At 37.5% G+C, this 12219-nt stretch overlaps 1 protein-coding gene across 1 annotated transcript; it reads left to right on the plus strand.

Moving 5' to 3' along the window:
• Positions 1–39: 39 nt before the first annotated feature.
• Positions 40–8074, plus strand: LOC108968728. The gene is made up of 5 exons (XM_018932924.1): positions 40–1898; positions 1954–2063; positions 2116–2248; positions 2305–2764; positions 2829–8074. The coding sequence occupies exons 1-5, from the start codon at positions 952–954 to the stop codon at positions 6225–6227; spliced, it is 5049 nt and encodes a 1682-aa protein (XP_018788469.1). The 5' UTR covers positions 40–951; the 3' UTR covers positions 6228–8074.
• The last annotated feature ends 4145 nt before the right edge of the window (positions 8075–12219 follow it).

Raw genomic sequence — 12219 nt, forward strand, 5'->3', positions numbered from 1 at the left:
TCCAGCCTAATAATAAATTAATCATATTGAAATTATTTGTAAATCTGGTGATTCGATTCCATATTATTCCGCATCACTACTGCCAACGTACGATATAATATGCAAATCATTAATCTGGCAACACTACTCACGCGTTTTAGAGCGCAGATAAAAGTTATTATTTTTCATGTTGGAAAATGTAAAAAAATGTAGTTTTCTTATTCGAATTGCTGTAAAACTTAAAAATCAGTTCTGTTATTTGCCAAAGCGCAACAAGTGCAAAGAGAAATAATTGATTGTGCAAAAATAATTTTGCTCTAATAAAATTAAAGTGCAAATCCATAATAGCAAAGTACTAGTGACGTCTAGGAAGTGCTATTTGACACAAGAAATGTTTAATTATCGTTTTTTCGTATCGAAGCAATTATTATCATCATCACCGACATTCGCAGTTTCGTAAACAGCGTATTTCATAAGGCAATATTGTGGCTACAATAAATATTTGTGTATTGAACTTTAAAAATACTCTCAGGGGAAGGGGGTGTTTTAGTAAAAGCTTAGTGATCGAGTTATAGCAGCAGCCGCAGTACACCTTTCGCAAAGGTGTACCTGTGTGTGTGCACATTGCTGTGTTTGTGCGGAATCGGGTAGCGCACAGAGGTGGAGGTCGGTCGACTCTGTCTTATCAGTTCCGAACTGAGTGTTAGCGCCTCTGAGCAAACTTCTGCGCCCTCAGTAGTATTGTCAACGTACGACGCAGTCGTTTATGAATTGTACCGGCCATCGAAGGTCAAACGATGATATTTATTTGTTATTGTAATTTTAGTTAAATTAAACGGAGTTATATTTCACACATTTTTATCGACTTAAGTCAAAACGGCGACGTCATTTTATTTGTCGCGAAAGCTGTATATCGTGGCAGCAGCAAACGCGCCAATCTGCGAAACAACACACAAATAAATTTTTGTGGACATGACCGACAAGAATGCTGGTCATAATGGAACGCAGTGGACGAAAGCAACGGTTACAGCTGCAGCTGCTATTGCTGCACAACAACAAAAAACACTTAATACTAATGTATTACCTGGATCCCAACTCCTACATCAACAACAACGATTATATGATCCAGTAGCGCTAATGCCAGCTCATAGCAGTATTTTCGGGGCAAGTGTTGCTGCTTCGCTGGGACATCTAGCGCATCCTGATGGCATAGCACCATACACCAGTGCACGCTTTCAGCCACCTCCATTACCAATCCAACAGTCTACAATAGAAGCAACCAATTTCTCACACAGTCTCGCGCACCAGCATACCCAACACCCATCGCAACTTGTACAACATCAACCTTCGCCAACGCATACACCAAATACAGTTCTAACTGCGCCAGCTGCCGCTTCACCCAGTATACCGGTACAAAGTGGCTTTGTGCCACCACCATTACTGTCAGGTGCGGCGACATCAGTGTTAACGCAAAATCCATTTGCAGTAACACAACAATTGGAACATTTAACACCGCATTTAAATTTGCAACAACAATTAGAGTTGAATAAAATTATGACTGCAATGAATAGTCAGTCTAACGCTGTTCATTCACCCGGTGCAATTGGCAGTGGAGGGAGCAACGCAGGTAGTTTAACAAGTCAAGAGCAAACTACACGACAACTTGTAACCGACGTTCCAATGTCTAGTACTAGTAGTAATAGCAATAGCGGTGGTGGTACAGGAGGAACTGCAACAGTGGCAGGAGCTATTAGCAGCACTATAACAGAGAATGTTTTAAGCGCTTTAAGTGCAGCACCAAATAGTAGCGTCAGCGCCAGCGTGCCGGCAGTGCATGGACGTTTGACTGGCATTGGAGTGAGGATGCCGGATGATGACCGCTTACGGCGCGTACAGGAAATGGTAGAGTCGGGCGTAAGGTGAGTTTCAATGCACTTTTTTGTGAACCAACTAAATATCTCCTTTTATTTACAGTGAATTAGCAAAACAACAAATACAACAAATCGTTGACCGTGTTTCAACTTTGAAGCCAGTGGAAAAACTACTGCTTTATTTGCGTTTACCAGGAGAAGCGCCAGAATCAGGTATTATATATAATAATGAATTATCTTCTTAATTTAACGTACTGATTTTCAGATCCCCTGCGGCATCCCCAAAATCCATTAGGTTCACGGTCTGAGATAAATCACACAATTAACTGGGTGCGCTCGCACCTAGAACATGATCCCAAAGTGTCCATACCAAAGCAAGATGTATATAATGATTACATGTGAGGATGTAATTTATTCTGGAATCACAAGCTATAAATATTGTTTTCTTTCGCAGAGCTTATTGCGAACGTCTTGACATTAAGCCGCTTTCCACAGCAGATTTTGGTAAGGTAATGAAACAAGTGTTCCCCGGCATACGGCCACGTCGTTTAGGTACTCGTGGTCATTCTCGTTACTGCTATGCAGCTATGCGTAAAACCACCAAATTGGAGGCACCTCAACTCCCACTACTTGATACCACTACGGCCAATGAGTCGTCCCTGATTGGTGATGGCAGAAATACTTTATGTGGAGATGCCACTGCGTCTATTGGTGATACGGAAACATGGCAAATCATACGCAGTTGGGCAGAAGGCATGTTAAATATGAAAGTGGATAGCGCACGGGAGCTAGCAACCCATATAAAAACTGTAACCGCCGGAAACGAAATGTCCACATCAAATGCACGCTCTGGAAGCAGTACTACACATAAAAAATACACACCACGAGAGCCGAAAGAGAAACGATTAATGGTGGTAAGTTCAAATATAATGGATTTTATTAATTTATTATGCTTAATAATATGCAATTAAATTTTAGGATATGGGTCCTCTGAAGAAAAGACGAAAGAAAAAACGCAAAGGATCGTCATCGTCAGAATCCAGTTGCAGCCAGACTACTGCGCAGGCGCAGCCACAAACGACTTTGTCTGCCGCGGATACAGCAGCAATTGATGTTAAGCCGCCTGTAATGAGCGAATTCATACAAATAAAACAGGAAGTATTGGAGTCGCCGACAATGCAACGAGTGCAGCACATTCCAGCTTCCGCGACACAAATTCCACAAATGGCAACAGTTACAGATGGCTTTTTGCAACAGCAACAACAACAGCAAATGTTACCTATGGATTTGGCAACTGAGCAGCGTACAGTGTTGGCACGTGCACCACCAGCCACTAGTGCCTTTGGAGTAGCTCATACACAGCCTCAAACACCACAACAACGCCAACCACTACGCACTGCCTTGGCAGGGGTACCACCTAACACAACAGCCGTAAAGAATCTAACACCAAAAATCATTGAACTTGGTGCGGCAGAATCTTCTGCAATGTCACCAGGTGGAACACAAGAGCCGAACACAGTCATTAAAGAGGAAGAATTCTTTGATGAGTATAATACGAATATATTTTGTAAAAAGGTACGAAAAGCACAACAAACCAAAGGGTTTTGGGCTAATTCACCTACTTCTACAACAAGTAATAATGCTGTGCCTATCATTACAACAACTCCAGCTCCTAAAGAGGTGGGATCCTCCTCAACAGTGTTATCAGCTGTTGCCACCTCAGTTATTGCTACGTCTGGCGTGTCATCAACTCAACCCTTAACAGGCAATCACGACACAGGCTCCACATCCAGCGATTTGATGGGACCACCAGCACAAATTGGCAGCAACATCTCCGTCAGTCCGTCGAGCTCGCTATTAGGTGCGGACAGCAGTGGCAATAATTCCCAATCGCTCACTGCAGCTTCCCCAAAGGTTTTGTCGCGCAACATGCTACAAATGCGCGCTAAACGCCAACAAATTATGGCCGCTTTGGCAGCTGAAGCCACGGCAAATGCTGCCAATAATTTGGCCGATCCGGATGCAGGTGATCTGTCGGCTAATTTGGGCTTACCACGCGAACGTGTCATTAGTATATGTAACATGGACAAACACGAATTAGACGATTACTTTGTAGCTGGCGAGGTGGAGGAAGAGCCCGAGGACCAAGATACCGAATTGCTTCAATATTTTCAGACGAGAGACGCTGAGGAAAAACTGAATTCCTTAGATGCTGTAAAATCAAATAGGCATCCAACAGTCACGACACAGGCAGCAACAACAACAATGCCAATAACGAAAACGTCAACACCAACGACGTCAAGAGCGCGTGCAAAGCCAATGGCAACGAAAAATTCGCCACAAACTATCAGCAGACAACTGAGCGTACAATTAAATGCCATGGATAACTGTAGTTATCCATCACAAGTGTCAAATAGCGGCTTCACAGCCGCTGCTGGTACCAAAAAGCAAACCGCAACCGGCGCTGTGCTGTCCAAAGCAAGTCCCACAACAACAATGGCTGTTGGATCGGCCTCAGCGTCTCTCACTTTCATGTCACAGAAGCATCAGCAACAACAAGTTCATACACAAGTTCGACAAGAAAATGCGCAACTAATGCTTGCAGCAAACAACGCTAACAACAATCCTAACTTGAATAAACGTAAAATCAGCTTGACTGGCACCGCGCTAAATGCGGCTGAAGTTATTGCGACACGCAAAAATTGCATATTCTTTCCAATATCGCCCAATACCAATACCAACACTAACACGGGAAACCGGAACAATAAAAACCCTGGCAATAACGTTAACAATACAAAATTGAATGGCAGCAGTATATCGCTGAATGCAGGAAACGCGCTAAACTCGGCCGCCGACAATGGCGGTGGTTCGTACTTCGTCAGCCCCGGTCAGAGCGCCCATCGTGTACGTCCGAAAGCAGCATTTGCACTGGGAAAACAGCTGTCATTGGAGCACGATTGCAGTGATCCGATGATTGGTGCTAGTCGTCGACGTCGGAGCTATGCCAATCTCGGCACAATCGGTGGTAATAACTCACTCTTACCGATCACCTCAGCATCGGCGCCACCAAGTCCATCTGTTTTGCAACAGCAACAACAACAGCAGCAACAATTATTTGGCACACCATTTTTCGGCAGTGAGATGAGCCAACAACCGAACAATCGTGCTGCAAGCGGTGTGGTGTATAATCAGATGAACAATAACGCGGACGTAAGTGCAGCTGATCTATTGGGCGCCGATCAAAACTCATTGGATTTGGATATGTTTAGCGCGTCAGTGGACAGAAGCATGGTTTATGATGAGTTAACACTGAATGACCTTACGACTGCACCCAATGAGATGCAGCGTTCACAATCGGTACCACTATCACAGTTGCAACGCACACATTCACCGGCCTTCAATCGGAGTTTTCAAGCGGCTCCCTATTCGGCGTGTACATCAGTTGCACAAACACCGGTGCCACAGGAATTCGCTGACTCAACGACGTTCTTCTCCGAGAATAGCTGTAGTCAAAATAGTGGTGGTGGCTTAAACGGGAAGCATGGGACGCAAACATTGTCCGCCAAAATACTGGTCGACGAAGCTGCCTTATTGGCCAACGATCCGGACGCGATGTTGGATAACCTCGAGGAAATGTTCAATACCAATTTTTTACGCATGAAATGCCCGAACAATTTTCAAGGTAACGCCACAACAACGACTTGTTCTTCGGCAGGCTCTTCATCGGGTTATAGCAGCAGCGCTTGTACGGCATTCGGTAGCGCTGCGCTAATATCGGGTGTTGGTGGGGGTGGAAACGGCAATAACTTATTGGGTTGCACAGGCAATACCACGTCGCGTTCGGTACCATCCACGCCGCTGCCACAACAGAGTCCATTTGCAACACACTTCTATGGCGGAAGACGGCGGTTTGAAGATGAAGTGAATCTCTCACCTTCGCTCACAACTTCTAGTAGTATCATGGGTGGTACTTTCACAACAACTGTATTCAAGTATGGCAACAATGGTGGCGGCTCATTTGGAAATAGTGGCGGTGGTGGTGGTTGCAACAGCAATTACGACATGTCACGTTCCATGCCAACAACACCAACGGCGACACCACGTTTCCGTTACAGCCCAATAGAGTTTACGCGCGAATTTCTCAGCAACGGCAACACTATCGATAGTCTCATCAGCGGTGGCGCAAACACGAGCAGCCTCACCGATGCTGGTGCACCCAGTGAAGGCCTTAGCGCTGCGCTAACTGGCCTCACAGGCAATAATGATGCGCTCATTGATGAGAGTTGTGGGCTATCCGCCGATGTCTTCGTTAATCACACCGTCACCGATGCTGAATCAATAATTGCTGAAGCGAATGAGTTATTGGGGAATTTGTAGAATTCGCATGAAGAGGAAGTGGAGTTGGCTACTAACAATGATATTAATATCAAAACAAAAAACAACAACACTAAGAATAAACAAATCTTAGAATTAGCCAGTGCAGTGCCATCGGCATCCAGTCCACGTTCGTTTGCTGACGAAGCCCATTCACCAGAAAGTGTGATTCCAAGCAGTGTTGTTGTTGGACTGTTATTGGAACAAGTTGGTAAGCTATAGAGTTGTATCAACGTAATTCATGTATGTTGTTGTTGTTGCAGAATTGCCGGTAAAAAGACTTGTGAGCTTAGATACAAATGTGTATTGTTATGGTGTGTAGTTTATTGAGATTTGAAAGAAATGTATCAGTGTTGTGAAAATACTTTAATCTACGAATAACACAGCTAAAAAAAATGCCCTAGTTCTAAACTTTGTAGTCTGCTTCTGTCACATCAGCTGTTTTTTGTTTACGTCCGAAAGCAAAATGATAAAAGTACAAAAAAAAGAAATAGTTCGGAAGTTTTAGAAAATGCCCATAACAACAACTATCAATAAATTAGATAGCTCATATCAAATGTTTTCGAATCTGTGCAACTGCAACAACAACAATACACATTCTCTAAAAATACATGCACATAGAGCCCATAGCCAATGAAGCTTTCTCTTCAATCGCCCTAAGTGCCGCAAGAGTGAAATTTGCCACGATTTTCACTCACCTAAAGTGTTAATATTACACACTTTTTCAAAAAGTTTATAATTTTCGATAAAACCGTGCTGTTAACCTATAAACTCAATCACTATATTTTTTATTAATTCTATTATTTTGTTCGTGGTTTGAACAATTCAATTGTTTGTTAAATGTTGTAATGTATATTTGTATATATATGCATAATGTATTGGTCGTATTAAGTCTGTAACTATTTTATGTAAAGTTATACATATGTAGAGAGAATACATTCGTAAGTGTAAGAGCAGCAAAACTACAACACTTTAAAATGCTAAAGTACAAAACGAAAAATTTCAAAATATTTAGTGCTTTTAATTATGTTGGCGTAAAATTCATTTACAGTTCTTTAACGTACTATAGAAACACGGCGGCTTTCGTACGTTTTTAACGTTCCACTTCAAATGAAATTTTAGTAAAAAACAAAGAAAATTGAGCATTTCATAGTCTTCCAAAAGAAGAGCATACTTTAGTTCTTTATTAGCTCAAAGCGCGAGTAAGAGCTAACTGTAAAAATTTATTGCATTAACGGTTTCATTGAAACGATTGCCTTAACATACCGTCACATAACGGCGGAAAGTCTGTCATGGCTGATTCATAGATAAGTTTTGACACGTTTTGCATCAGGCTTTCACATTGACAGATAGGCTTTGATACAGATATGTTTTGATAAATTTTGCTCCAGGCTTTATATCAAGTTCGATGTATGATTTGGTATGAGTTCGTTCATATAAATGGCAAAGCAAAGCAAAATGTTGAGAAACTCTCGTCTTTTTATGTTTTCCGAGCAGCAGACGCCACTTACATTACTTATTTATTCTGTGGTTTTTATTATGCAACAGGTTTGGAAATATTTATGTACAATGTATATTCCAAACCTGTTAAAATGATAAAAACAAAGTATTAAATATTGAATATCAGATAGAAGAACGAAAAATAAAGCGTCCTTTTCACGCTATGTTTGCGTTGCTTCGATATTAAAGTATTAAGTTTCCAGCAAAACGAGAAAAATGCTATGTAAATCAGCCATTAAAGAAAAATTAATAAAAAGCTGTGCTTTTGTCGAACGCCTCACGAAATTTTCTTTTATTATTATTATTTCTTTTGTTTTGATTTTTCGATCTTACATAGTACATACATACAGTTACGGATATTAAAATACCATCAACTATAGTTCTAATTTTCTATTCTAAAAAAAATTTAATTTGATTTAAATTCAACTAATATATATTTTTATTATTCACTACATGTCAAGTGTTATTGGCAGCAGTAAAGATATTGAAAAAAAAAATTCATAAATATTGCAAAAACAAAGGTAAAATACAAATTTCAAAAATTCTGAGGATCAAAAAAAAAGAAATACAGTTGTTGTTGTTGTAACGGCAGAAATTCTGCCGAGTTGACAGTCCTTGGCCGGATAAAAATCCGGGTCCGTTCCGGTTTTCGTAGACCCGACTGTCGTGGGAACGGAAAAAAAGAAAAAAAAATGTATTCTTTAAATAAGCAAACATAAAAAACGCTTACGCATATACAACAAAAACGCAAAAGCAAAAAAATGAATCAACAAAAAAAATACAGTCTTAATATCTAACTAAAAACATAATATTTCTTAAGATAACTTATCTAGAAATTTTATAGCATCTTTACTGTCTAATAAAGATGCATATCTTGTAGGTATAGACCGAACTAGGCTGAACTGAACCCGACCTTTGGAACTTTCTTAGAGTTCCGCCCTATTTTACACGCCAATCTTTTACTTAACGTTCTTCCATACATTTTCGATTGTATTACCGATTTAAATGGGTTTAGATCTCCGAACAGTCCTTGGCCGAATAATATCCTGTCAATTCCGGTAATGTAGAACCTGCTATTGTATTCAGATCTGGTGGTTGTGCTGGCGAAGCCATAAAATCAACATCATGTTCCGAAAACTATTTTTTGTACGACCCGCAGTATGTTTCGGGTCACTGTCTTCTAGGAATTGCCAAATTAAAAGCAAATTCCATTTAGCATATGGTAGTATGATGTCATCTAAAGTTTTACTGATGGTGGTCCATTTTTTCTTTTATCCAGAAAAAGGTCCGACACAATACCATGAGAAACAACCTCAAACCATTATATTACCGACAAGGGGTTTGAAAGACTTAGTCGTGTAGCGTTTTTGGGCGTTGAACCCTCGTTCAACCATGATTTTCCATTATATTAATTTTGCAATTTTTGCATTAATCAGACCACAGGATGTCGAACGATATATTTTTTTTTTTAATTTTAGCTCCATCCCAATTAATGTTTCGTTTTTGCAAACTGAACATGATTGTATCTATGCCGTTTGCTCAGTATTGGAACCTTTCAGCACAACCTGCCAAAGAGGTTTTTTTCTACAAGTCGTCTTCTTGTCGTTCCTGCAGAAATATGTGCACCCAATTCTTGTTGCATGGCTGCAACGGACTTAAACGGATCCTGCTTCGAAAATCTTGCGATATTTTGATCGATTTCCGCAGTTTTTTTCTTCGGTCGGTCTCTTTTTTTTTCTCACATATGTATTTTCGAAGATTTTAAGGCATTAAACAGAAATTTTTGTTGGAAACAATATGTTTGCAATTTCCTTTTGCATATGACCTTTTCCTTGCAAATTTTTGTTGCATACTCTTACCTTTGACCAATGTTTGGCTAGACCCATTTTTTTACGCAATGAAATAAGTGATTAATGCAAATATTCATTCCACAGATCTAATTAAGTTAATATAACTACTTAATAGGCTTTTTAAATTCAAAATTGTCGATTTGGGAAAATATTTCGAGATTGATTCTATTATTTTGTCATTAAGCACGTGGCACGCTATTTACACTTTTCAAATTACAGTTAACTGTAAAACTCAACAAAATTGTCAGTTCCTCTTATTTAAAGTGCACATGATTGTATTTGTTATTATGCGAAAAACTTACAACATAAGTATATGAAAAATTAAAACAAAACTTTGATTCTATTTTATTGTTCGTAACTGTATGTATGTTAATTAAAAGTTTGTATGAATTAATTTTCCAATATATTTTTCAAAAATGTCTACACCCGAAATACCAGTTCAATTTACTGAATTTATATTAAATTTAGATAAAATCAGAGTGTGAAACTATTTTACAAGCTTTAAGCTTAAAAGTTATTTAAATAAACCAAAAATGTGAAAATTAAATTTTTAATGAAATTTAGCAAACATATGTATACATAAAAAAAATTTTTTACAACTCTAATATTTATATACATACATATGTACGCATGTAAATGTATGTATATTGGCACCGACATTTGGACCGCCTCTTATGATCAAAATTTATATATATTAAATGTATAGTATACCTGTAACGAGGCATAGGAGATTATGAATATTTATTGTAAAATTGAAAACAGACTTTTTCGCGCTTTTAAGAGAAATTTTTTAAAATACATACATACAAATAATTTAGCAACTATGTGCATATAAGCGCATTTTAAACGCAAACGAAAGTGTCTAAAAACAAATAGGAATAATACAAAAGCGCCTTGCATGTGACATAACGACATTTGTGTAGATATGTTTCACGAAAATGTTTATAACTTTTACTTTACTGAATGGCTAAAAATTAGCACCGTTATAACGTATTTGAAAAGTACTATAGAATACATGTTTACACTTTTTTTTTTCAAACTTGTAAGTTTTTGCAAACTTAAGTAGACTTAGAAAACAAAAACAAAAAAAAAAAAAAGAATTTAATACATACATAGATTTGTATATTGTGTTGGCGCTTGCAGGAATATTTTTCTTTTTAAATCATTTTTTGTATCGAAAGTAACAAAGTGATACATATGTATAGACTCTAGAACTCAGACCGCTTCTCCACAAATCTTTCATCCTGCAATAACATTGAAAGCTAACGAAAGCTAAACAGTTATTTAAAGCTTTTTCCGCAAAGTTCGATATAGTTTTATTAGAAGCAAAAGCTTACTAATTAATAGCCGACTTTCAAATAAATATTAAAAAAATTAAGCTCCTAATGCTTGTGAAAGCTCTTTTAGATATGTATATTTTACAAACTTATGACATGCGAAAGCTTTAAGAGAAAGTTTTTTTTTTCTGTATAATTGTAAAATTTTCAAAATAAAGCTTTTCGTACGAAACTTAAAATGAAAACTCTTATCCTTTCTAAAAGTGTTTATTTTGTATGGATAAAAAAATTTAGAATAAACACATATAGAGGCTAATTATGTAGCTACGTTACGCAAGAAATAAAAAACAATTTCTAACTGTTTTACATTGCCATGGCAAAAAACAAGAAACAATTCATTCATACGTACAATCATCTTTCCATAATTATCATTTCTATTCGAAATAAAACTTTGGTGATCAGTTGTTTGAAAAAGTTCTTAAAGTTTTAAATAGTTTTTAAGTTTAGAACAAACTTTTAAGCAAAAATATCACATTAATTTTGTATTCACTTAAAGAGCTTTCGTTGCATGTAGCCAGAATGTGAGAGCGTAAAAATAACTGTACTGAAGTAGTCAAAAATTAAGATTTGGCCAATGGCCATTAAATTTGTTTTTAAAAATTCCATGTAACCTATTTAATATGTGTAAATAAATTTTTACAATTATTTTTGATTCGGTTCTTTTAAGTTTTCAACAAATCACTGTTTATTAGAATTTTAACAATATTTTTATTACACTCTGAAGCAAGCTTTTAAGCCCTCTAAAGCAAGCTTTGAAACATACTAGAACAATAAAATAGAGCTTTTAAGCTTACTTGAGCAAACTTTGAAGTTTTTTAAAACCAGTTTTGAAGCTCACTAAATTAAGCATAAATCAAGCTTTAAAGCACTTTAAAGCTAGTTCGAAGCTCACTAAATCGAACTTTTAAGTTTACTGAAATAAACTTTGAAGCTTTTTGAAACATGTTTAGAAGCTCAATAAAATAAAAATTTGATGCTCACTAGAGCCAGCTTAAATGTTGCAAAATGTTTAAAATACTGCAAGGCACCAGAGAGTCATTTTAGTCAATTACCCTGGCATGTACAATGTTATATATTCATAAATATTAAAAACAGATAAACTAAATAATTTAATTTCTATTGTAAATTCCGCAAGCGCCACCCTAAAGGTTTTGGTTGTAATTTTATAACAATATTTTCAATATGTCTGGTATGTACATATAAGGAATTAATTATTATTTTTTATTTCTTAACCATTATTTTTAATGTTGTATTTTTTATTATTTTTACTAAATGTTTTTTTTAATTAATTTTTTAATGTTTTGTTTA

The sequence above is a fragment of the Bactrocera latifrons genome, unplaced genomic scaffold (assembly GCF_001853355.1).
Source record: "Bactrocera latifrons isolate USDA-ARS-PBARC rearing strain unplaced genomic scaffold, ASM185335v1 scaffold_103, whole genome shotgun sequence".
Lineage (NCBI taxonomy): Eukaryota > Metazoa > Arthropoda > Insecta > Diptera > Tephritidae > Bactrocera > Bactrocera latifrons.